The sequence below is a fragment of the Chiloscyllium plagiosum genome, chromosome 10 (genome assembly GCF_004010195.1).
Source record: "Chiloscyllium plagiosum isolate BGI_BamShark_2017 chromosome 10, ASM401019v2, whole genome shotgun sequence".
NCBI classification, from domain to species: domain Eukaryota; kingdom Metazoa; phylum Chordata; class Chondrichthyes; order Orectolobiformes; family Hemiscylliidae; genus Chiloscyllium; species Chiloscyllium plagiosum.
Window position 1 is genome coordinate 11,411,790 of NC_057719.1, and position 27,310 is coordinate 11,439,099.

Below are 27,310 nucleotides of genomic sequence, written 5' to 3' on the forward strand. Positions count from 1 at the left end.
AGAGGTGGGTACGTGATGACACCATACGCAAAAGTCTGGGAGGTGTGCGGCGTGACGTCAGACGTACGGTGGCTGCAACTTTCCGGAGGAAAATGGCGCTGACGAGGTTGTTGTTTCTCTGTTGTATGTGTTTTGATTGTTTTAATTCCCGTGTTGATTCGACCCCAAATCCCATCAAACGTTTCTTTTCCTCTCCCCTCCTCGTCTTGTTATAAGGCGCGACTTCAGACGGATCTGTGTCTCCGGAATCTCTCTGGCTTTCAATGAAGCCCCTTTTCGTCTTCTCCGACTAGGCCCAACAAAGCCTCGCCTTTACCTATTGCCCATTCCTAGTTTGAAGAAGTAAGAAGCATTGGGAGGAGAGCAGTTGAAAATATCATACTTGAAGTTACTTTTGTTTCTGGTGTTGTGACAGGAGAACCATCAGATTTAAAGGGACTATTAGTTTGTTAACGAGTAACTGGATTGATGAATGGTGGAACTTAGCCTTGATATGGATGTCTTTTTAGCGTTTTAAATGTTATATTTCTACTCAAAATTTAATGTTGTAATTCAGTCGCTTTAGTATTTAACAATTCTGTACTTAGGTGCTGTTTGCCTTCATTCAAATGGTTTACTGATTTAACTTTAAGGTTTTGTTCTTAAATGTACCACTTAGGATATGTGTAATAAATATAGTGTTACCACATAGTTGCTGCCATGGTAACCGTCACCCAAACCAAAGAGTGCAATATTGGCAGTCATCAAAAATGAAATGCCATAAAAGGTTATAAAGTGATATAGGGGAATGAGATGAATTCAGTAGCTTTCACAGAGCTTGCAGATGCCTGATGGACTCTCATATTGCTTGAGTAAGCATGGTTCAAATCCATATCCAACAGTGACTATAGTGTCACGATTAGAGTGGTGCTGGAAAAGCACAGCAGGTCAGGCAGCATCCGAGGAGCAGGAAAATCGACGGTTCAAGCAGGAGCTCTTCATCAGGAATGAGGCTGGGAGCCTCTAGGGTGGAGAGATAAATGGGAGAAGGGTGGGGCCGGGGAGAATTTCAACTTCAGTTTGAGGATGAAAAATTTGAGTCCCACCTTAGTGTTCTGGTGTTAAGCAAAAATAATTGCATAGGCATGAGGACAGTTTGAATGGATAAGCCAGAAAGGTAGGACAGTTGATGAATAGTGGTAGATATTGAAGGAGATGTTTGGTTTCTCCAAAGTATATTCCAGTGAGGAAGAAGTAATGTAGGGGGAGGCTGGGAAGCATCTATGCATAAGCAAGGACATAACGATACCATAAAAGCTAAGGCATGCTATATTGTAAAGGTCAGTCACTGGTTAGAGTACTGGAAAACTTTTAAAGAGCATCAAAGGGTTACTAAAGAAGTATAAAACGAACAAAATTAAAGTATGAATGAAGACTAGCAGAAAATATAAAAATCGCTAGCAAAGCCTTCTAAACATATATAAAAACAAAGTGAGTAGCTAAAGTCAATCCTCATTACGTAGAGGACAAGATTGAGAAGATTATAATGGAGAACTCAAAAATAGCAGGGACATCAAATCAATATTTTGTCTCAGTTTCATAGTGGAGATTACTGAAACCATCCCAATAGTAAAAAATGAAAAGGTTATAGAAAAAGAGAAATTTAATTCATTCCTAATCACTAGGGAAAAGTTACCGAGCAAACTATTGGCATTAAAGTCAAACAAGCCCCCAGGGCCTGATGGCCTACATTATAGGATCCTAAAGAAAGTGGCAGCAGAGATAGTGGATGCATTGATTATAATATTCCAAAATTCCCTGATTTCAGGAAGGTTCCACTGGATTAGAAAACTGCTCAGGTAACACCATTTATTAAAAAATGGAGGACGACAGAAAGTGGGGAATTATAGATGTTAGTTTAACGTCTGTCACAAAATTATTGAAATTCGTTATTAATGAAGTAGTAACAGGACATTTGGAAAGTCAAAACCGAATTCAGCGTCAGAAGGGTAAATCCTATTTAACTGATTTGCTAGAGTTCTTCAAAGACATGAATCACAGAAAACTAGTATGCAGGTTCAGCAGGTAATAAGGAAGATAAATGGAACTTTAGCATATGTTGCTAAAGGAATAGAGTGTTAAAATAATGATGTGTGATTGCAACTGTACAAGGCATTGATGAGACCGTATCCAAAGTACTCTGTACAGTTTTGTTCCTCTTTCTTGATAAAGAATGTATTTGAATGGAGACAGTTTAAAGAAGGTTCACTATATTAATTCCAGAGATGAAAGTCCTTGTGTGTGATGAGAGATTGGGCAGATCAGGCCCATACTCGCTAGGTTTCAGGCATCTATTTGTGGTATATAGGATGCTAATGGGGTTCAACAAAGTAGATGTATAGAAGATGTTTCCTCTCGTGGGCAAATTTAGAACCATAGATCATAGTCTTAAGCTAAGAGGTGGCAGATTTAAAACAGGTGAGGTGCAGTTATTTCTTTCAAAAGCATCAGGAATCTGTGGAATCTTTGATTTGATTTTAATGTTGATCTTAAGGTACAGAGAAAAGTATCCAGGCAAATCAGACCATACATAAGTACTTCAGGGGAATAGAACAGAATGCAAAATATAGTGTTACAGCTACCAAGAAGGTGCAGAGAAAGATCAATTTTAGTATATGAGAATTCCCTTCAAAAGCTTAATAACAGCAGGGCAGAAGCTGTTCTTGAATCTGTTGGTGCGTATTTTCAAACTTTTGTATCTTCTGCCGGATAAAAGACAGTGGAAAAAGATGTAACTGGGGTGGAGGGATTTTTGATTGTGTTGGCTGCTTTCCCGAGGCAGGGGTAAATATAGATGGAGACATTGGATGGAAGGCTGGTTTGTGAGATGGTCTGGGTTGCGTTCAGAACTCTTTGTAATTTTTTGCAGTCATGGGCAGGGCAGTTGCCATACCAAGCTGTGATGCATCTGGATAGGATGCTTTCTATGGTATGTCTGCAGAAATTGATAAGAGTCATTGTGAAATGTTAAATTTCCTTAGCCTTCTGGATAAATAGAGGTGTTGGTGTGCTTTCTTCACTGTAGTGTTAACATGGGTGGAGCTGCCAGATTGTTGGTGGTCTTTACTCCTTGAAATCTGTCATGCGTGCTGGGCACTGAATAAATTCAAGAAGATAGACAGACTTTTAATTAATAATGGGTTAAAAGTTTATTGGGAGAGTACAAGGTATTGCATTTGAGGCCAAGATGAGATCATCATGACAGTAATAAAATGCAGAGCAGACAACAGCAGGGAACTGAATTTCCAACTCTTAACATTTTAAATTTATGTTTAGTTTCCTTTTTTGGAATGTGATTTTGTTTGCTGTCTCAACTGGGAGTGGAAGTAAATGTCCATTGCAGAATCAACTGCATCTATGTTTAAAGCACAATTAACCTTATTATGTTATATTTCTACAAACATCTATTATTTGTATTGGTAATGTGAGCTTGCAGAGAGTGAATGCATTTGAACAAAACAAGATTACCAAAGAAAAATTGTTGACCGTATCAATCAGGTTATGACTAAACCTTCAGTTTGCTTATTTCCCTTAAGACAGTTTGTGTGGTAAAGTATGTTTGGTTCACAAAGCCAAGAGAGTGTTTCTTAAGGGCATTATTCATCTGAAAACTCAATTATTTTCTTATGGTGAAAGATACTCTTAGTGGATTCATCATGGAATTCCCGATTTGTAAAATCATTTTTATTGAATATTTGATAAATTACAGTTCTGCATAGTTTGTACCAGATTATCTTTGATACAGGGATTGAAAGGGTGGAATTTGTTTCAGGAGTGATGTTCTAAAATCTTTCAGCTGACCTATCAGTTTACCAAACAAAGTTTACTATTTTACCAACATTTACAATGTTTTATGCCAGGCTTGTGCCCAGACCTGCTTGTCATAGATTATGCATTGCATCTCCTTTAGGAAAAAGGATTTTGCATAACTGCATATCTCTTTTTTTTTCTTCTTAAATTTGTTCAGGGGATATGAGTGCTGCTGGCAAGACTATCATTTCATGCACGTTATTAATCTTGAGATAATGATGGTGAGTCGCCTTCTTGACTGACAGCAATCCATGTGGCATGGGTACATCGACACTCCTATAGGATAGTAGTCCCAGGGTTTTGACCCAGCGACTATGAAGCAGTAGTGATTATAGTGCCAAGTCAGCACAGTGTGTGGCTTGGAATACAATCTGTGAGCAATGGCAACATTCCCTCTGTGGCTATGCAGTCAATGTGAAGCTCCACACATGTTGAATGGTCTGCTGATGCATGACTTCTACTTCTAAATGTGTTGTTACACAGGGACCTCAGAGGTCCGTGAGGCAAGAAGAAAAATCAGAGGAAATTTTGGATGGTCTTGTCCCATACAGCTGCTGTCTTTATCCTTCTGGATGATAGAGGCGACAGTGTATATTGTAGATGGTGTATTCAGCTGCCGCTGTGCATCAGTGAGAGTGTGAATGTTTAAAGTGTTAGATGGGGTGCCATCTAACCACAGTATTTATATTGCTAGTCCAATTCTTAGAACATTGGACAGTACAGGCCCTTCGATCCTCGATGTTTTGCCAGCCTTCTATTCTACTATAAGATCAGACTAACCTACATACCCTTCATTGCACTAACTTCCATCTGCGTCTCCAAGAGTTGCTTAAATGTCCCTAATGTATCTGACTCTACTACAACTGCTGGCAGTGCATTCCATTCACCAACCATTGTGAGTCAATCATCTCAATTGGAGGACATTGTTGCTGCAGTTCATTAGGGTGGTATCCCAAGCCCAATCATCTTCAGCTGCGTCTTCCCTTCAAAACATTAGAAGTGCGAATGTTCATTGATGATTACAGAGTATTACTTTGATAACTCAGATAGAGAAGTAGTCTGTACCTGCATGCAGCATGACCTGGTCACATTTTTTTTTTTGTTAGATGACATTTGTGCCACACAAGTTACCAATAAGAGTGGATCTTCCCTTAGCATTCTGCGGCAATACTGTTCCACAATGCTCCACTATTAACAGGATCTGAATTCTTGGCAGCATTTTCCTATGTACTGGTTTTTAACTCCAACTAGTGAAGAATTTTCCCCAATTTCCCTTTTGCTTGGACCGCTTGATGTCATACTTGTCTTAAGCCAGAGGACAGTCGCTCTCATCTTTGGAGTTGGCTATTTTATTTGTGTTTGGACCAAGGTGGTGATAAGATCTGAAGCCAAGTGAATTTGAGCATCAGTTATTTACAATAATTTTGCTACTGATAGCCCACGGAGCTTCACGGATGCCCAATTTTCAACTGCTGGATCTCTTCTGAATCTACTTCATTTAGTATGGTGGTGCCATATAACATATTGAATGTTTACCATGATACACGAGGACTATGTATTAATCATTCCTACCAATGCTTTTGTTCTTGGATTCATCTTTGAAAGGGAAATTGTAGATGATGTTGAGTGGGTCTTCCCTTTTTTTTTTTGTTCTCTCACCACCTGCCACAAGCCTTGTCTGGCATCTATGTCCTTTAGGGCTCTAAGCTTGCTCAATGGTACTACTTGCCAAACCACTGTTAATGATGAGCATAGAAGCTCCACATCATAGAACATTGTGTCCTTACTACCGTCATGTTGCTTCCAAGTTGTTGTGACGTAGAGCAGCACTGATTTATCAGCTGAAGTAGTACCAGAACCAGCTGAAAGTTTCCTTGCCCATGTAACCACCTAAGAACTGGAGTGAGCATTAGGACACCTAGTCTACTCCCTGTCCACTGTACATCACTGAGCGTTTCAACTCTGTGTCATCAGCAGGACAGTCCGAATGTGGATGGTGACAGAATCTGTAATATTGGCTGTCAGGTATGACTTGGTGAGGATGATTCAAGAATGGCACTTGACTGGTCTATGGGCAGTTCTTCCAAAATTGGCACAAAACTCCCACTGGAGATTTTGGAAGGTTGACTGGGCTTGCCATGATTGGATCTAGTGCCTAAGGGCTGCCAAGTGGTTCATCTGGTTTAGTTTTCTGTAATGATTAATGTAGCTGAACAGATTGCTTGACCGTTTCAGAGGGCATGTTGTTTGTGGATCTGGAATTGCATGTAGGCCAGACAATGTAAGGACAGCAGACAAATCACGCTTACATATCATTTGTCCAGGCCTCTAGATTGCGAGCCCGGAAATCTCACCACTGATGACTTTCATAGCTAATTAATCCTTTTGCACCAGTAGTACTGGCATTTTTGTGAATGTTGATTGGAACAGTGAAAATAATGGTTCTTTTCTTTACTTTCAAGTTTTTTACCTGCACCAACCCAGCTGTCCCAGGATCAGCTGGAAGCTGAGGAAAAAGCTCGCTCCCAAAGAGTTAGACAGACCGCTTTAGTGGCATCGAGGAGAGAACCTCCCCCGTATGGACACAGAAAGGGATGGGTTCCTCGCACTTTGGAGGTAACATCTGCAATGTCTTGGCTTGAGCAATTGCAATTTATTCAGTATCACAAGACTCGTACTTAAACTAAATATTTAGCCGCAACGCTAATTAATTGCAACAAAGTAAATCTTGATGCTTATTTGTATCTTTAGCACTGCCAACTATTGTGGCAGAGGTAGAATATCTTTCAATGAACTGCAGGTGTTCAGTTTTATTCACAAATGCTGCAGATTATCACAGGCAGGAGACTATATTTTAGCACTTTTTTATTTCTATGAAATGTTTAATTGCTTTTTTGAACACATTGGCCATTCATATATTGAGGTGAGCCGATAATGCACAGTAGGCAATCATGTGACAGCACAAAATAAGACAAAACACTAGAAGTGCATTGTAAGTTTTTCAATGTTCGAAAATCCAAGGTATGTCTGATGTCAAATATATCAGAACAGATTTTAGGTTTCCAGTGTTTTTTTAAGAAACTGCCAGTATTTGAGGTTCTTTTATTACCCTTACCCCAACATGTCTTATTTATAATTAGGGGAGAAAGTGAGGTCTGCAGATGCTGGAGATCAAAGTTGAAACTTTATTGCTGGAACAGCACAGCAGGTCAGGCAGCATCCAGGGAACAGGAGATTCGACGTTTCGGGCACAGGCCCTTCTTCAGGAACGGCCTGTGCCCGAAACGTCGAATCTCCTGTTCCCTGGATGCTGCCTGACCTGCTGTGCTGTTCCAGCAATAAAGTTTCAACTTATTTATAATTAGATCATATTAAAGTGCAAAACAAGAATTTATAATTTAACATGGCAATTCTTTGTGTAGAATCAATTTTATGTCCTGGATCTTCCTCCTTCATATTGTTGCTGTTGTAGATTTTGGTGAAATACTGTTCATTCACTATACTTCTATTGGCTAAAATCTGAGCCATAAAAACATAAATTTTTACTCTTCTGAAATTAAAATCTCAATTACTGGAGAAACTCGGGTGTAATAGCATAAGATAAGAGAGAAACAAGAGTTAACATTTTGAATCTAATGTGACTTCTTCAGAAGCTTTGAGTCTCTGGATGCAAAAGGTCTTTCTCCACAGATACGACCAGATCTGTTGAGTTTTTCCAGAACTTCGTATTTTTGTTTCGATCTCCAGCATCCAAAGTAATTTATTTTTATTTGACTATCATTCAAATTGCTTGGCTTATATCAGTGCATATTATGATTGAAGGGTTCCATGCAATGTACTGTCACGTCATCATCTTCAGCTGCACAGCTGCTCCTTGACTTTGAGAGACTAAACTTGAAGCTCTTCAGGTCAGAGTGTGTTCAATGCTGAGGAACATAATACTATCTCAAACTGCGATGGAGCTTAGTGGATGCAGTCCTGAGAAAATCACTACATGGTATGTGACTAATAAAACAACAGTGCTCCCAATTACAGTCCCTGTACATTTGGCAATATAGCCTGATAACCTCCCGCTTTACACTGATACAAATGCAGGTCCTTGAAGCTCCTGATTTCCATCACTCATTACTCCCTGTTTTTCTAAAATGCAACAATCAGATTGAGCACATTTTTATGTTTATCGCAGTGCCCCATCAAAGGGTTCTTGTAATGCAGTGGTAGTGTCCCTACCTCTGAGCAAAGAGGCCTGGGTTCAAGTCTTCCCCCCCACCCCCCACTCCAGAGATATGTAGGTCAATTGGAAAATATCCAAAGCTTTATCAGAAGAAGGTGGGTCAGCTGTTCCTGTACTCAAATCAGGTTAACCTTTTATATTGGGGTAAACATCTAAACAATTGATTTCATGTGCAAAGGGAAGCATATCAATAAATATAAGGGCCTTTCAACATCTTATGCAAAAAAAAAGTTTCAATTTTCCAAATAGCCTCCCAAGAAAGTTAATGGAGGAGTTATGGCAACAGTCGCTATAATTAGATAGGGGTACGTTGCTTGGAGAGTGCATTGTTTGAAAACTGCATTGGGGTCACTGTGAGAAAGAAAACTACCTGGATATCACTGTTTGTTACCTTGAAGAATGTGATAACTTTGGCCAAATGTATAATTGTGAGAATCAATAGGTAATACTTGGGAGTTAGCACTAGTTACACTATGAGACAAAATCTGCGTGCTGTTCCTGTGGTTACTTTTATAAAAATAAAAGCTTTTCATTTCCAAAATAAATATGATAATGTTAAGTATGCTTCATATAATGTAAATGGCCGTAATTAATTTGCCCTGCACCATCTTGCATGTGACTTGCGTTTCCCGGTGTTTGATGATTTAAGATTTGGTGTTTATTTTCTTCTTCCAGGATTTTGGCGATGGAGGTGCATTCCCAGAGGTCCACATGGCACAATTTCCATTGGAAATGGGTCGCAAGAAAAAGGCATCCAATGCATTGGCTATTCAAGTGGATGCAGAAGGAAAAATCAAATTTGATGCCATTGCTAGACAAGGACAGTCAAAAGACAAGGTACCACAATATGCATCATGCTGTCAGTCCAATTCCTATCCACTGACCTGTTAAATTACCGTCTTCCATTTCTAGCAGCAGAATTGAAGTACCATCTGGGCAGTTCGTATTAATGTGAATTAATGCTCCAACATTCAGTTTTTTGCGCTGTCCCAACCAATGTTTCTTTAAATTACACAACATCTGTGAAGTGATGGGTAATGGGTTCCATCTTTCATTAGAATATTTGTTATACAGTTCTGAGACAAACTGAAATAGCTTTTACTGATAGTTGAAAAACAATTTATTTCTTCCCTGTACAGGTGATCTACAGCAAGTTTACAGATCTGATTCCAAAAGAAATTATCAACGAAGATGATCCTGAATTGCAGAGACCTGACGAAGATAGTATAAAGGAGGTATGTGTATTTATTGCTGTGCTGGTATTTGTATTGGCATGAGATGTATTGCTGTCAGGAATAAATATGAAATGATGAGGTACTTGATAGAAACATGTTGGAAGTGTTGTCACAATGATGGGGTTGGAGGAGATTTTAAAGAGTTCTGTAAGCATGAAGTAAGGAAATGGAATCTGAGTGGAATGTCTACCAATATGTAAGAATGAAACAAGGGATTAGGTTTCATAAAGTGACTTATCACCCATTGAGTACATTGGAATGATCTAGTATAGAATAGGTACAGTACAAAGACTGATCCTGTCCTTGTTCCATATATTGCAGTTTGCGAGGTCAACTTTGCCCCCACACACACAAACACACACCCCTTCCTCTCTTTCCCCCCCCCCCCCCCCATCTCTTTATGAAAGGTCTTATATTAAGCTGCAATATTCTGTTTATCTGCATTAACTCACTGGATTAAAAAATGTCATGAACACTTTGAGATATTTCAATGCTGATAGATCTAATTTTTCATGTTACCATTAAATACATATTCTACACATATTACAGAGATTGAGTCTGAGCCAATTGACCCAGTGAGACACAAAGAAATAATATGTAGGAGTTAAAGTTTGCAGTTAACTCTCTCTTTTTGTTTTCATTTCAGAGCAGTCTGATTGCTCAGTTGGCAGATATATATGGTATGGCTGTTGCAATTGGCTATATTGCTAATATATAGAGAAGAAGCATCACTGTTTTGCCATTCCTGATTGTAGCCTTCTGATATTAATAGTTAAGATCTTCACATGAATGACCGCTGGAGTGAGGCCTCCCAATAATTACGGTGGTGGAATTGGAATCTAGGGAGACTTTTAATGTCAGAATGAATACTTTTCAGCACTACTGATAATTGTGTCCTAGAGTAGATAGTGCCTGTGCTGTCTGTCTGAAACAAAATTGCCAAATCTATATTGTTGGAAAAAAAGACTTGAATAAGATTATGTACGTAACTATTGAAAATGGGTGGTATCATATGTGTTGTGACATGTTCTTTCTAGCACCTTGGTTTTAAGATTAAAATGATTCGGCAGCTGAATCTGCTTTATGTAAAACAACCAATTAATTAATAATAATGAAGTTTGGAGACAGAATTGTTTCATTGTTTGGATTGTTGAATAAATGAAAGCTGGAGGATCAGAAGTGCATATTAATCTTCTAAATTGTCTTTATCTTCATTGCAGTTGACTGAAAAGACACGTTCAGCTCTTGAAAAACAGGTTTCACAGAAGGTTGCAGCAGCTATGCCTGTTCGGGCAGCTGAGAAACTCGCTCCTGCGCAGTACATCAGGTTAGAAAAATTACTCAGCTGGTATCTATTTTGGCTGTAAGAGTGAGCGCACTGACCAAGAAGTTCGTGCATCTGTCTTCTGCAGTGCTTGGGTGTGATATCTGATTGCATAGCTGTAATGACCTCAGATTAGTTGGAAAGTGATAGAGTGGAAGCTTAAGTGTATTCCCCTCTAAAGGAGGAAGGGGTACATCTCACAACAGATTCTTCCTGCAGTGTCAGCTTGGTGACTGTGACCATTGACACTTCAAATGCTCAAATGTTCTAGTGTACTATATTCACGTTGGCTCCAAAACATCAACATAGCCAATCAGCTATCCATGTTCTTCTAAGGTAACAAATGGATAATGATGAGAAAAGAAGCAGCTTTCTCAATTCTGGTGTCATTGGCTGATCCTGGCTGACTCTTGCCTCAATTTGTTCCCTCCGCCTGAATACTTGATACCTAACAAAAATTTAACAGTTGGAATCTTGAAAATTGAAAGTGACCTGGTATTCTGCTTTTTTGGGGGGGAAACGGATGGCAGATTTTCATATCCATGTCCTAGTTTCAATTCTAAATGATCCAGCCTTAATTTACAGATTATGTTCCTTTGTTCTAAGAGGTGGTGGTATGTGTGTGTTTGGGGATTGGGGGGGTGAGAAAATGAATCACAATATAACTGAATACAGTATTAACATTGGAAATTATATACTCCAGTCACAAACAATAATCTTAGCTAAAGTCAGTTATGTAGGCATTAGTAGGTGTGGCTAAAACTGAATGATTAAATAGACCAAAATTATGGCAATATAAATAATGGGCAAATATTTAGTGAAATGTTCAACAGAATTCATTCCATTTTTTAAAAATTCTTAACAAGATAGATCTATTCTTGGCTTACAAAGAAAGTTAAGTATTGAAATAAAAGAAGAGGCTTATAATGTTTTGGAAACCAGCAAAGGGCAACCAAAAAGTTGATAACAAGGGTATAAATAGAAAATGGGTTGCAAGAGATTGTGCAAGGGGAGAAAAGATGAAAAGCTAAAATAACTGGTGGGCCCTTAGAGGCAGAGAAAGAAGAAATTATCATCACGATTGAAGAAATGACCGAGACGTTGAACAAATATTTTGTGTCCGTCTTTAGAAGATAAATTACATACCAGAAACAGGGTGGCCAATACGGGCCAATTAGAGTGAGGAATGTGAAGTAATTAAAAGTTTTTAATGCGAAACATTGTGAATACTTGGAATTTTTTTACCCTGTAACGTTGTGGATATGCCATCATTGAATATATTTAAGGCTGATATAGACAGATTGGTTTCTCAGAGAGTCAAGGGCCACAGGTGTAAAAGTGGAGTTGAGACAATAGATCTGCCATGATTGTTTTGTGTATGGGTACAACATTGGGGAACCACATGGTCTACTCAACCCTTGTCTCTTATGTTCTTGGGTCAAGATTGGAAGAGTACAGAGAGTTTGTGAAGTTATAAATACTGGGAGAGGCAAGTGAAAAGAATGAGAATTTTGAAGTTGGGACCTTACCAGGTCGGCAAGCATAAGTATGATGACTGAAGGGGATGTTAGTCAGAGTTAAGATTCAGGCAGCAGAATTTTCAGTAAGCTTGAGTTGATGTAGGCTGGGAGATACTGCTAGGAAATCATTAAAATAGTCAAATCCAAAGATAACTGACATGGATGAGGGTTTTGGCAGAGGATGAGATGATGGGTTCTGGTTGAGGTTACAAAGCTGTAAATGAGTGAACTTGGTAATTGGGTCAGACTTATTGTCTGAGTTCATCTTAAGGTTAAAAATGACACCCAAATTGAGAGAGATGTTTTTCAGCCTCAGAGTTACCAGTGTATTGTTACCTAGAGATTGGGATGTGTGACAAGAAGCCAAATGCAATGGCTTCAGTTTTTGTAACACTTGGCTGAAGGATCTCTACTCGCCCATTACTGGAGTCAGACTAGCAATGTGACAGACCAGTGACAATGAGGGCTTGAGAGAGGGGTAGTAGCAAAATAGAGCTGGTTTTACACTTATGTTGTGCTCACCGGAGAGCAGCATGCAAGTAAGAAGTATGAGAACAGCAAGATGATCATTGGCGACATCAACATTAACGGAACAGGAGCAGGAAGGAGTTATCTGTACAGCTTTTTCATTTTTCTTTCTTTGTTGTGCTCAGATACACTCCTTCCCAACAAGGCGTTGCTTTCAACTCAGGGGCTAAACAGAGAGTTATCAGGATGGTGGAAATGCAAAAGGACCCAATGGAACCACCTCGATTCAAGTAAGTAAATAGAGGAGACTTTTCAGTGGTGCAGTTTTTTTTGATGATTCACAATGGTTTTGCTGTTACTTAACAGCAAATGTAAAACTCAGAATTCTATGAACTCTGTATGCTGACTTTCAAGGGTCCCAGCATGACATTTCTATGTGATCAGACATGACATTGGGCAGTGTGCTTCTTTGGCAGTTTTACATCCACTAATTATTATGCACTGCCTTTCAGTGCTGAGATTGGCAACTGTATTGTGTTTCTGATTCCTCTGTTACTGCTTGGCATGTTACTGCTGACCAGTGCTGTTCTGTCATATTTGTGTTTAGGATTAACAAGAAGATTCCTCGAGGTCCCCCATCACCACCTGCACCTGTCATGCACTCACCAAGCAGAAAGGTAAGGCAACAATCAACTAATGCAAAATAATAGTGCTTGCCAGCATTTCATTGGGACTTTACAGCAGTTTAACACAACAGCAGAAATAGTCAGTCCAGCTGTTGTCATATCTTTATTGAAACCTGACTGAAAAGTAAATTTGGATGGCTCCACAGCTCTGGGAGTAATTAATTAAACCTTGCATCAGAATAATGACATTGATGCCATTCAAACTTGATTACTGCAGATGAATTAAAAGTTGCTATGTTATCTTTTGCCAGAAAGGTAAAACTTGCCAAATCTAATACATGTGCAGTGATAGATCAGATCAGCAATTACTGCTAACAGCCCAAAATGCCTTGAAACTTTCAATGGTGAAACAAAATACTTTGCAGCAAAGCAACTCACAACCTTACTTTTAAAATATGTTTGATTTTCTTGGGCAATCTGGGGCTGGATTAAAGGTAATAATTACTGAAACAATCAAATATCTAAAAGATATGAATGTTGCTGTGCACTCTGAGGGGTATTGAGGGTCAAATATTCATAGTCACAGGATAGTCATAGCACAGGACAGCCATCGTATTTGCATTGGCCCTTCAAATGCAGTGTCATTCATCTGCCTGCTCCCTGTAATGCTGCACATTTTACCTTTTAAGAAAAGTCTAATTCCCGTTAGCATAACATGATTGAACCAACCTCACACACTCAGGCATGACATTGCAGATGCCAATCACTCACTACATTAAAAATGACTTGGAACCACCAGACATTTGCATAATCCATTTTTCAACTTATTGTTCTGTCAATCTGTCTCCTTCCAAATCATGAAAATAGTGATCCAAGTGAATTACATGTGTCCACTTGTTTTCTAAGGTGTAACAGCAACCTATTTTGATCATTGCAGCTGGCTCTCATTCACAGGCATGGTAGTAAGAGATGCTAGATAACAATTGATGGGCCAATAACTAAATTGGATCATTGTGAGATGATCAAAAGATCAAAGACATGGGCTGGAGTTTATTATTTTAAAACATAGAGCTGTCATTAGAACAGACAGTCAATATTAGCTTTTAACAGGCAAGTGGATGAAAATAAAATACCTAAAAGATGTGAGCAAAGCTAATTAACTGGATCAAATAACAATTTGCACTGCTGTAACCTCTGGCTGTTTGTCACCCTAACACCAAAATACTGAGCCTCTTAAGGATGTGTCAGGCTGACATTACTGTACACTGATTTCTTGAATGAAGCCAAAGTGGCATCTCCTGGCTACATAGAACAAAGGATCACATGTTACTACTTAAACAGGTGGCACTTCTGAGTGTTCTAAATTCTCTCACCTTGACCATTTAACTGAGTCATTTAGTTAACTGTTTCTGAGATCTTGCTGGTTACACATTCACCTGCGTAACAACAGTTTTCAAGTAGTTGCAAATTAAAAATAATTCAGAACAAATGCTTTGTGATGTGCATTTGAGAATGTTGTTTTTTTCTTTCCTAAATGATAAAACCCTTAAGCTGCCATAATAATATATTTATTTCATCAAGTCAGTTCTGTTGTGAAATTCCTTGTTTGAACTCGTTGGTTCCTTTAATACCGCATTTTGATCTCTGTTTTAGATGACTGTGAAAGAACAGCAAGAGTGGAAGATTCCTCCATGCATATCAAACTGGAAGAACGCAAAGGTAAACAAAAAGTCTCACCTTTTTGTATTTACTTATAAGTATTTGTATCTGGTGTAAACTTAATTATAATTCAGTTTTAACTTCAAATTTGCCAATAAACCCAATGAAAAATGTGAAATAATTCAGATGGTGTTATTGGGTTGGTAATTTTGTTCTTTGTTTCATGAAATGTCAGCATCAGTGGAAAGGTCAGTGTTTGTTATTCATCTCTAATTGCCTTTGAACTGAGTGGCTTGCTGAACCATTTCAGAGAACATGTAAGAGATAACAAGCTTTCTCTAGGTCTGAAATTCCATTTTGACCAGACCAGGCAAGGACAGCAGATTTCCTTCCCTTAAGGGCTTTGGTAAACTCGATGGTTTATATGATTGTTTCATGATGCTGGTACTGAAATCTGCTTTCTATTCCATATCTATTAATTGAATTTTTAATTATAACAGCTGTGGTGGTATTTGAATCTATATTTCCAAAGCCTTTGTCTTTGGATTATTAACCTAGTCATATTACCCCTAAACCATCATCTTTCCCTAAAATAAAATTCACCTTGTTCAGTTCAGTGCAAAAAAATGCCGTAAGTAATAAATGTTTAATTGAGACTCAATTAAAAGCTTCAGCGTAAGATGTGTCTTAAAGAGTGTGCTCTGCCATAAGAAAGTTGAACTTGCATTTGCAGAGATCTTAATATCACTAGCTAATTTGGATAAAATTTAATCCATTGACATTCTAAAAACTGAACTGGTGATATATATTTAGCTTTGAGTACCCTAGGGAAAAAAACTTTTAGCACAGAAGATAGTACTGCAGTTTGAAAAATGAGGATTGGTCATGTGGATCAAGAAGTACTAACCACCTATAGGAAGGAAATAGGAGTGTGGGACTTAGTAAAGATCAGTCTCCTCTCAGTCTGCCTTACACTGAACTAACCCAAATCCCACATTTGCCTCTGACTATACCAATCACTGATTTTGATTTAAGTTGATCTCAGCAAAATACAGTGCTTGAGGTACACACATGGAAGGCCTCTCTCAATGAGCTAGATGTCCTCAGCATCTCTGCTTACAGGAAATTTGTCAACCTGATAGAACCTCTACAGAATATCCCCTTAGGGTAAATGTTCTTGTCATTATGTTCAGTTAGGATTGTACAAATGTTTCTGAATCTGCTGAAATGTGACTCCAGGCTCATACCAAGGAAGTTGAAAATTGCACTTAATTGAAATGTTGAACCAAGGCTTCAGTGGTTTATCCGTAATTAAACAAAAATAATTCATTCACCTACACTAATATATTGACAAGCTTTATCGTTCAGTGAAGAGCTACTCCAATAAACTCTTAATATTTGTATTCAGTATTTTGTTGATTTCTTAGCATTGAATTTCTGTGTAAAACTTTGTAGTATATTTGGACTGAGGACAGCAGCCAGTTCTTGAATTGGTAGGATTTTCTTCCCTCTGGTCCAGAAGACTTAACTCGTGAAGTTTACATTGCCGATCAAAAGGCATGGAGACTTCCAAATGAGACTGTACAACTCCTTATCGAAAGCCTCATTAAAATAACAGGTGAAAGTTGAAAATTGAGACTCCTGAACTGAGTTAGCTGGCCAGACCTTTAGGATCTGCATTCCCTTTTTTTTATTAAAAAGGGTTTGTGTTGCCTTAATTATCTGATTGAGGTACTGGATGCACCATTTTTTTTTACAACTCTGCATTGTGCACTTTGTGTTCCAGGGCTATACAATTCCTTTGGACAAACGTCTGGCTGCTGATGGCCGAGGACTTCAAACGGTTCACATTAATGAGAACTTTGCTAAGCTTGCAGAGGCTCTTTACATTGCAGACAGAAAGGTAAATTTTTTTTGAACTTCTGAAATGTTGTGAGATATAAGCTAGTTTGTGCGATCTCCATGCTTAACCTATTAAGGTCATTAGAAGCAATTCTATTCCCTAGCTGACTTATGTTCTGTACACAGGCTCGTGAAGCTGTAGAGATGCGAGCACAAGTTGAAAGGAAAATGGCTCAAAAGGAGAAAGAGAAGAAGGAGGAGAAGCTCCGAGAATTGGCTCAGATTGCCAGGGAGAGGAGAGCTGGTATCAAGACTCATATAGAAAAAGGTATGAGACATTTGTAAAGGAAGACCTACATTTGCATTGCATCCATCTTATTGTGCCTCCATTTCACAAACTTGTAATTCTTTTAAGTTCAAAGACTGCCAAGTAAACTTTTTTGAGAGCAGAAAGCACCCTGATGTTGTAGATTATTAAATCTGCTTTCTACAAAATTGTTGGCAACTACATATTCAGTATTGATTAGCTATGTTTCCTTTATAGTTCAAATCCTTAAATGAGCATATGTTTTGTTAAGAAAATGTAAATGCAACTTCAAAAATAAAATCAGCCCAGTTTCATGTTTTAGTGCCACTCTTGGGCAATCTGTTGTCCCGAGCTAATGTTACTCAAACCAGTATGTGCAGACAATGTAATCAGTTTATTACCACCTTTTCAAGCTCTGGCCTCCAAAAGGTTATAATCTTGGTTTGGTGTTGACCATGTGACTTATGTATGTTCTTAAGGACATCACAAACAGAAAATAACTGCATGATGCAACAAATCTGAGTCATTTAAGGGGTTTGTTTTATTTCTAATTTGTAAACTTCCTTAAACCATTAATTTGCATCCCGTTGAAGGAGAATACATCCAAAATGTTTTCATTTCTATTTATTTCAAAAGTCTGACCTTCAGTAGTCTAACACAAAGGGTAGCCTTCATTTGTTTAAACAAAAATCATTTTTTATATTTTATTCATAAAAGTATTGGGTTTTTTTTCTAAAGAGGAAAATGAGACAAGAGAGCGAGATGAAATTCGACATGAAAGACGAAAAGAACGACAGCATGATCGCAATCTTGCTCGAGCTGCCCCAGATAAGAGGTACCTAAGAATTAATAGATAACAATTATGATAAATTTTTGACAAATGTTGCTTATTTGAGCATTGGATCAGTGCATGTTATAGAAAGTAACATGATTTTCCCACCTCAAAACCTTTGGCCTAGAGGTTATCACTTTTATTTCTAGAAAGAAACTTACAATTATATAGTACCTTTCACATCCTGCAGGTTTATAGGCAGGGAGTGCACTCACTGCTATTTTCTAGGCTTGTAGTGAAATATAGTATTCATCTTGAACACAGCAAGGCTCCACATGCAGCATTGACAAAAGTAACAAGTTAATGTTTTGGTGGTCATCTTTGACATATCATTATTTGACTATGCATCAGAAAATCCCTTCTCTTTCAAATATTGACGTGGAATCTTAGCCTGTTAAGCATATAAGCCCAGTACTACTTGTGAAAGACATTCTTCTTTTACAAAAACTTCTATGCTGGTAATACTCCATTGAAATATCAGCATGGCTTTTGTGCTTAAGTCTCTAGAATGGTCCTTGACTCCACAACACCCTGGCTTTGAGTAGACAGTGTTACCACTGAGCACAGGCTGACATTAGTAAAGGCTATTGGAAGCAATGTAAGTTCATCTTTCGAGCCAACTGGTATAATTTCAGATATGCCTGATATAATGTTTTAGTTAAGTGAGGGTTAGCAATTTTGTAATTGTGGAGAATGAAGCTTTCTAATATCCTCTAACCTGCAACACCATTTTGTGCACTAAATCTGCTGTATAAGTCATTCTACTTATTTAAATATCAGGTCCAAACTGCAAAGGGATCAGGACCGAGACATCAGTGAACTAATTGCCTTGGGTGTACCAAATCCACGTGCATCAACTGAAATACAGTATGACCAAAGACTCTTCAATCAGAACAAGGTAAACTAAAGTGGTTGTTACAAAAGAATATCGGTGGTTTATGCAGTTATCTGTCTTATTCTTCTTCATGGGATTGTCTGGAAAATTTGCTGGTGCTTTAATAGGTTTACCCAGTTGGCTAAGTTTCGCTTCAGTTTAACATCAAATGAACAGCGAAGACATGCACTTGTTACCTTTAGTCTTACTCCAACACTCACCAGCTGGCCACCACCTCCTCTCCCCCTGTGAATCGTAAACAGTAATCGCCCCAGCAAAGGCCAAAATTTGTAATTCTCTAAAAATTTACTTTTTTTTCTCCTTGAAACTTTTGTGAAGAGTGCAAGAGGAGCATTACTGCACATACCCAAAATTGAAGTGTCAAATTGGTGAAGCTACAACATGGAACTACTTGTATACCAAAAAGCAAATGTAGCAATGATAGAGCTAAGCAGTTCTACAGTCGTCATATATAATCTTAAGTTTTGCAGTCCTTTCACGACATGTCATGATTGGTGGTGGACAATTAAACATTTCACTGGTGGAGAAGGGTGTACAAACAATTCCATTCTTGATAATGGGGGAACCTAGCACATCAATGCAAAAAAATGAGGCTGAAGCATTTCCAACAAGATCTCAGCCAAAGTGTCTATCTGATGATCTATCTGGTCTCCTCCTGGGGGTCTCCAGCATCAGATATTCAGCCATGTAATCAAGAAACTGCTGAAGGTACTGGATACTGCAAAGGCTATGGGTCCCTGACAACATTCTAGCAATAGTTCTGAACGGATTCTGGAGCCCAAGTCTTGTGTCCCTAGCCAAGCTGGTCTAGTGGTTAAAAATTTGCATCAATCTGACTAAATACCATCCTGCCACCCTACTGTCAATTATCACAAATGATGGAAAACATCATCAACAATGCTATAAAGCAGCCTTCGCTTAGCTATAATTTGCTCACTGGCATCCTGTTTGGGTTTCACCAAGCTACCACTCAGCTCCTGATGTCACTGTCTAGAGCCCTCATCAGGAAGGGCTTGTGTCCGAAACACCGATTCTCCTGCTCCTCGGATGTTGCCTAACCTGCTGTGCTTTTTCAGCACCACACTCCCAACTCTGGTCTCCAGCATCTGCAGTCCTCACTTTCTTCTAGCTCCTGATGTCATACAGTCTTGGTTCAAATATGGACAAAAGAGCTGAAATCTAGAGGTGAAGTGAGTGTACTTGCCCTCAACATTAAGGCTGTATTTTAGAGTGTGGCATCAAGGAACTCTGACAACACTGGAGTGGGAAATGGAGTGGGGTTGGGGGTAGGTGGAATTTCTGTGATTGGTGTCATACCTAGTCCATAGGAAGATGGTTGCAGTTGGTCAGCCACCTTAGCTCTAGATTTTTACTGCAGGAGTAAATAAGGCCCAGTAATCTTCAGCTGCCTTATTAGTGGCTTTCCCTCTATCACTAGAACAATAGTGGGCATGTGTAGTACCATTCAACACTCAGATACTGAAGCAGTCCATGTCCAATGGCAGCAAGACCTGAACCATACCCAGGATAGGAGTAATGACTGACAACTAATATTTGTGCTACACAAGTGCTAGGTAATTACCATCTCTATTGAGAGAATCACCCATTACCATTGCTGAATCCCTCATTGTCAACATTCTGGTGGGGGGAGGTTACCTTTGATCAGAAACTCAACCGAATTAGCCATAGACATTGTGGCTACAAAAGCAAGCCAATTGCTAGGCATTGCGAAGGTAACTCACCTTCTGCTTCCCAGATCCTGTTCACCACCTACAAGGCACAAATCAGAAATGTAATGGAATACTCCTGACTTTTGAAGGAGTACAACTTCAATAATACGCAAAGTTTAACACCATCCAGGGCAAAGCAGCCTGTTCAGAATAGCACAGATACTCATTCCATTGGTGTGTAGAAGCAGCATTGTGCACCATCCACAAATGCACAGTAGAATTTCACCAAAGTTTCTACAACAGCACCTTGCAAACCCACAGCCCTGCGATCTAGAAGGACAAGGACATTGGATGCATGGAACACCCAACTGCATATTCCGCTCTCTGCCACTTACTGTCATGACTTGGAATTCTGTTGCCATTGCTTCACTGTTGCTCGGTCAAAATCCTGCACTGCTGCCCTAACAGCATGGTGGGTGTACCTACATCAAATTGATATAACAGTTCAAAAAGACAGCTCATCACAACCTTCAAGGGCAGCTTGGAATATGTATTAAATGCTGGCCCCGCAAGCAATGCCTATATCCCATAAGTAAAAATAAAATTAGACTTTAAGGCAGTGAAAAGCTTTATAGAACATGACTATAGAAGATTCATAGAGTCTATATGCATGTACTCTAAGAATGGAATGACTGGTCTTAAGACCATTTGTATTTCTAGTGCTGAGGTCAAGTAATTATCTACTGTACAGGTTAGTTAAATCTCGTAAGACTAAGAATGGCCTTTTTAAAAATCCATTTGGTTTTCAGGTTCAAATTGTATCTAATAGAAATTACTGAAATCATGTAAACCCAAAACTGCATTCTTTAAGTTAACATGATTCAAGCAAACAAGCAACGTCTTCATTTCTAATGTTTGGTTAGTACTACTGAGAAATTTCTTTTGGATCAAGTCTTGTTTTATGTTGCCAGGGGATGGACAGTGGCTTTGCTGGAGGAGAGGATGAGCTTTACAATGTTTATGATCAGCCCTGGAGAACTGGCAAGGAAATGGCCCAAAATGTGTACAGACCAAACAAGAATGCTGATAAAGACACTTATGGTGATGATTTGGACACACTTATGAAAAATAGTCGGTGAGTTTGTTTTCTTAATGATTTAGTACAAGAATGTGTTTGTATCAACTTTAGTTCCATTTAAGATCAGTGTGATTCTCTTAATCTCACCTGCCGCTGTCTGGTTCCAGAACAATATTAAGCAACAGGCTAAATACTTCAACACAATACTTGTATAAGTCAATGTCTGTTTCCAACCTTTGGCTATTGGTTCATAACTTGTAGTAGAAATTGTGTAAACCCATCTGTTTTTAGGAATGATTGTTTTCTTGAGTTGGTTAACCTTCACCCCTTAAGAGTTGGAGCTTTCAAATAAGACATCAAGGAAAGAGACAATAAGGGTTTTAGCGGAATATTTTCTGCAATAAGATATACTAATATTTCTGGGATATAGGTGAACTCAAATGATGGTCATTGAGAATTCTTCAGTTGCATTAATGTGTACGAAAGTGTCATGACAATGGTAAGTCTGTCAGTTGAATGTTTTTCTTACAGAATCCTTAGTGTGGAAACAGGCCATTCAGCCCAACAAGTCCACACTGAGATAGTGCTAAGTCCTGCTAAGATTTGCTTTCCCAACATGCAGTAAGTGTATAAGGTCCCAGGGAGTGTTGCTAAACAAAGAGACATTGGAGTGTAGGTTCATAGCTCCTTAAAAGTAGAGTTGCAGGAAGATGGGACAGTGAAGAAGGCGTTTGGTATGCTTTCATTTATTGGTAAGAGTATGAGAGTTGGGAGGTCGTGTTGCGGCTGCACAGGACACTGATTAGGCAACTTTTGGAATATTGCATGCAAACCTGGTCTCCTGTCTATCGGAAGGATGTTGTGAAACTTGATGTTGCCAGGGTTGGAGGATTTGACCCATAGGGAGAGGTTGAATAGGCTGGGGCTGTTTTCCCTGGAGTGTCAGAAGCTGAGCAATGACCCTCGAGGTTTGTAAAATAGTGAGGGGCTCGGATAGGATAAATAGACAGTCTTTTCCCTGGGGTCAGGGAGTCCAGAACTGGAGGGCATATGTTAAGGGTGAGAGGGGAAAGATATGAGACCCAAGAGGCAACGTTTTCAGGCAGACGGTGGTCAGTGTATGGAATGAGCTGCCAGAGGAAGTGGTGGAGGCTAGTATAATTGCAACATTTAAAAGGCATCTGGATGGTATATGAACTTGAAAGGTTTGGAGGGAAAGTGCTGGCAAGTGGGATTGGATAAAACCTGGTCGGCATGGACGGGTTGGACCGAAGGGTCTGTTTCTGTGCTGTATATCTCTCATTCTATGACCCTCCCCCCAAACCCTGCATTTCCTGTAGCTAATCCACCTTATTTATGCATTCCTGAACACTATGGTAATTTAGCATGGTAGTATTTGCTGTTTTATCCATTAACTGTTGTTCTGTCCATTAACTGTTGTTCTTCCTTAGGTTTGTTCCAGACAGAGAATTCTCTGGCACAGACCGCAGGCAGCGTCGTGAAGGCCCTGTTCAGTTTGAGAAAGATGAAGAAGATCCCTTTGGTCTGGATAAGTTCTTGGAAGAAGCCAAGCAACATGGTGGTGGTTCAAAGAGGCCTGAAAGTGGTCGCTCAAAAGAATATGAACATGAGGGAAAGAAGCGAAGAAAGGAATAGCTGAACTCTGAAGTACAGCCTGTTGCCGCCTAATTCAAACCAATATCCTTGAGAGTTGTTTCTCAACCAACAACAATGAAATATGATGATAGATTACATCTTGGAACTCTGTTAGAGTTCTCTACCGGGCGTTTTATTGACATGTCTGTAAAGTAAAATTCTGTTTACACTTTTTCTAATTGAAAAACTAGAGTAAACATCCTACGTCTACAAAGCAAGATTTATAAATAAACAACGTAAGTCGCAGAAGTCTTTTAAGTCACCATCTTTAATTTAAATTTGGACAAACACCTCAAACTTGTCAACTTGCTGATTCAGTGAGTTTGTTATTTTGTCTGCGTCCTTGAGGCAATTTTCTGTTTCTCTGAACTTGAAGCTGTGAAGAGAATAAATTTTTAATGAGTTATCCAATTTCAATTTCTGCTTTAATGCATTACCAACATTATCCCCATGGAATGTATTGCTGTAAATTGCTGCTTTAGAACTCAAGTTTAAGTTACCTTATCTGCACAGTCCACAATACTAACCAGGTGATTAGGAAGCAGTCAGCACTCAAGCTGTTGGATAAAATTGGCCTTTGTATCATAGGTTACTGGCTAGTGCCACTGTTTGGTAGCACTTCTGTTTACTTATAAAATAAAGCAAATCTTTCTTGTGCATTTGATTTTTTTTGCTATCAGGGACGATGATGTTTTCATTTGACTTAATTAACACTGAGCACATACACAACTTATACAGCAGTTAATCCAGTAAAGCATTCTCTACTTCTGCCCAACCTCGGGTGATTAATACTGCATTCCTTTTTAAAGCTTGTTAATTTTCACACTATATATTGTGGTTCCAGACACTGTAAACCAACAAAAAAAATTTACACATGAAACAAGCACTTGCCAGAACCTGAAAATGGCACCAGGTTTAAAAGTAGCTTTTTTAAAGAATCTATATAAAGTTAATTATAGAAAAATGTTTGTAAATCCATTAATTGGAGTACAAATAAATCAGTGTTCTGAAACTACCTTTGCCCCTTCTGTGACATGTGGTTCTTTCTGCAGTGCATTCTGAAATCCTTCTTCTGTATTGAAGCCAACCCAGCAGAATCCTTTGTGAAATCCAGTTTCTTTGTCCTGCAATATCAAGTTCCATAGTGCTGAACTTTACAAATTTCAAGAACAGTTCACAAACATGTAAGGTGGAGTTCACTTTTGGTAATGATAACAATAACCCTTCCCTAACATTCAATCTGAAGTTTTCCTATATTCACATGTAGCCAGTCTAATGTGCATTTGTTACACTTAGTGATACTTCACCAGCTCCTCTTGATGTGCACCAGACTACTTACGTGACATGCAGCTTAAATAACCAACCCATCACCTTCAACTTCCTCCACAGAATCCATAACTCTCACCATTGATTTTGCTACCTCCTAATTCAGGATAAAAAACACTTTTGCAGCCATGATGTGCCATTCACCCCATAAATTCAGTTTCAGCACTCTTAATCCCTTGTTTTCATGTCCGTTCATCTGCTAAATCCTTTATGCCTCTGTCAAGCTTAATTACAAAAACAAGCTAGAGGATGAGCAACTGGCATCATTCACTTTTTCATTGAGACTTCCATTCCAATTTCTCATTCACAATTTTTAGCTTACAACTAACTCTCCTTCAGACCTTGCCCCTACTTTTAGTATAACCACTTCCCACATACATGGTATGTAATCATTAAGAAGCCTCCTCATGGTAGCTGGATTCCTTTAAGTTTATTCACAATAGAGGATGGCTATTTCAAGGGTTAGTTAAGAATCAACCATATTGCCATGGGTTCAAAAATGAGAAGAAGCCTATTGGCCAGACCTTGTAAAAGATGGTAGATTTCCTTCTCTAAAAGACATTTGTTACCAAGATGGGTTATGACAATACAGTAGTTCCATGGTCATCTTTTAAATTTCAGATTTAATTAATAGCATGTAAAATATGATAGAGTTCCAAATGTGTGTCATTGAATGGGGTGTCCAGATCTCTAGATTACCAGAACATAACCACCAGCTCTCATCCATGTCTAGAATCATTGAATACGAGCGCACAGGAACACAAAAGCATGCATATCAAAATTGTTCCAGTGTTTTACTCCAAATGATATTATTGTACATGAGAGGATGACAATCATATTTTCATTTCTCCTTTTCCTCAAATAATATACTTCGCTTGTATCATGAAGTAGTGTTCACTTATATAATATAGTGCAGATTTGTTTTCTAATTCATAATCTTAAGTTTGTCCTTGACCTGTGGCCATTTTGGAAAACATAGGGTTGAAGAATAGACATGATTGTATTGAATGATTGAACAGGTTGAAAAGTCTATTCCTGTGCCTCATGCTCTTATGAAACAATGTCAATATAACCCTGTGTAGCTTAGCCAAAATCATTGTCCAACTTTCTCACCTTTAATGAATAAAAAAGCCCAATTTCTTAGTTGTCTTCACAATAAGTTCTCACCCTCCAGTAATCTTCCAATTGCTTTATCCATAATTCCCTTTCTTCTCCAGAATCATTCAAAGTTTTAGCATCAATGTCATGTAGAAAAAGGCTACTGATCTTTCCTATACATACCAGCCTTTCTAAAAGGAGGAAATCAGGCAGTTTAAATTCTCCAGCCCTACTAATTCTCTCTTCAGATGCAAAGTCTCATGAAAATCACCAATGAATCAATTTTGAAACTTTTGGGTCCGAACCATTTGCTCTATTTTTAGAAATTCATGTCACCACTGGTTCTTTTGCAAAGTACCTTAAGATGGAAATCCCCCAGTTCTTGATATTCTCTCCCCATCTCTGTACAAACCTCTCATGATTTTGACTGTCTCTAATAAATTTCCTGTCAACCTACTCATTGAAAACAGTCCCCAGTCTATCCATATAACAGAAATTTCTCATCCTCAGAACCATGCTACTAAATATTTTTGGAAACTTCCTAAAGTGGATGCCCCAAATTGGTCACAAAACTCCATTTGAGGCCAAATTAATGTTTTATGAAACCTTAATCATACCTTGATTGCTTTCGTACTCAATACCTCTATTTATAAAACCCAGGAATTTGTAAGTCTTCTTAAACCACTTTCTCTACCTGCCCTGTCAACTTCAACTGCTGTGCATACATATCTGCAGGTTTCTCTGTTCTTGTACCTCCCCTTTAGAATCAAACCTTTTGGAATAAGGAGAATGAACCTAACACTTCACATTTTTCTGCATTAAGTTTAATTTGCAACATGACAGATCCTTCAATCACCCTGACAATGCCAGTGAAGTTTAGGACTACCTTCCTCACAGTTCACAATATGGTACTTAGTCATCACAAATTTTGAAATTGCATCTTGCATACCCAAGTCAAGAGCATTAATGTCACTGTTAATGACTCTTGTAGCTCCATCCCAAAAAAATTAATATCTGAAATTTTCCAACTTAAGATGTGTTACCTTCTATATTCTTCAAAAAACAATCATATTTTTAACATTAAACTACACCTGCTCATTTATCCATGTTAGCCATTAAATATCCTTTAATGTAAATTTTAAAAATCATCTTTGCAAGTAAGATACTGAAAATAAAAAGCAGTGCTCTATGCAACATGCCTGACCAGTTTCTCATCCAGGACTCTGTCAAATATGAAATGCCTCAATAGTGCATCAAGAATTTGAGGACTCTACAGTATTGATTACAGAAACTGAAAAATCTAGTCTAGGAATTGTGAACTTGCAGCGTGGGTTGGTACCTGGGACTTCGATGTTGTGGCTATTACGGAGACATGGGTAGAACAGGGACAGGATTGGCTGTTGCAGGTTCCAGGGTTTAAATGTTTTAGTAGGGTCAGAGGTGGGGGTAAAAGAGGGGGAGGTATGGCATTGCTTGTCAAAGATAGTATTACAGCTGTGGAAAGGACGATGGATGAAGACTCGCCAACTGAGGTAGTTTGGGCTGAGGTTAGGAATAGGAAAGGTGAGCTCACCCTGTTAGGAGATTTTTACAGGCCTCCTAATAGTCCTAGAAACGTAGAAGAAACGATTGCGAGGATGATTCAAGAGAAGAGTGAAAGTAATAGGGTGGTTGTCATGGGGGACTTTAAC

At 38.7% G+C, this 27,310-nt stretch overlaps 2 protein-coding genes across 2 annotated transcripts in view; one reads left to right on the forward strand and one right to left on the reverse strand.

Moving 5' to 3' along the window:
* Positions 1-23,854, forward strand: snw1 (SNW domain containing 1). The gene is made up of 14 exons (XM_043697037.1): positions 1-106; positions 6,312-6,465; positions 8,759-8,920; positions 9,223-9,318; positions 10,539-10,645; positions 12,816-12,920; positions 13,238-13,307; positions 14,910-14,975; positions 16,702-16,818; positions 16,944-17,085; positions 17,803-17,899; positions 18,677-18,794; positions 21,433-21,596; positions 22,991-23,854. The coding sequence occupies exons 1-14, from the start codon at positions 93-95 to the stop codon at positions 23,193-23,195; spliced, it is 1,617 nt and encodes a 538-aa protein (XP_043552972.1). The 5' UTR covers positions 1-92; the 3' UTR covers positions 23,196-23,854.
* The window catches only part of LOC122553373 (SRA stem-loop interacting RNA binding protein), a 14,182-nt gene continuing 10,316 nt past the window's right edge, over positions 23,445-27,310 (reverse strand). The window contains exons 3-4 of the mRNA XM_043697042.1: positions 24,212-24,319; positions 23,445-23,571 (exon numbers count right to left, since the gene is read on the reverse strand). Of these exons, the coding sequence (XP_043552977.1) occupies positions 23,497-23,571; positions 24,212-24,319 (183 nt within the window). The 3' untranslated portion in view covers positions 23,445-23,496. The remainder of the gene's footprint in view (positions 23,572-24,211; positions 24,320-27,310) is intronic.

Bases quoted from the DNA above. Each gene is read 5' to 3' on its own strand.
- snw1 (XM_043697037.1), top strand. The intron at 10,646-12,815 runs GTTAGAAAAATT...TGTTGTGCTCAG, and splicing joins GCTCCTGCGCAGTACATCAG to ATACACTCCTTCCCAACAAG. The intron at 17,900-18,676 runs GTACCTAAGAAT...TTTAAATATCAG, and splicing joins CGAGCTGCCCCAGATAAGAG to GTCCAAACTGCAAAGGGATC.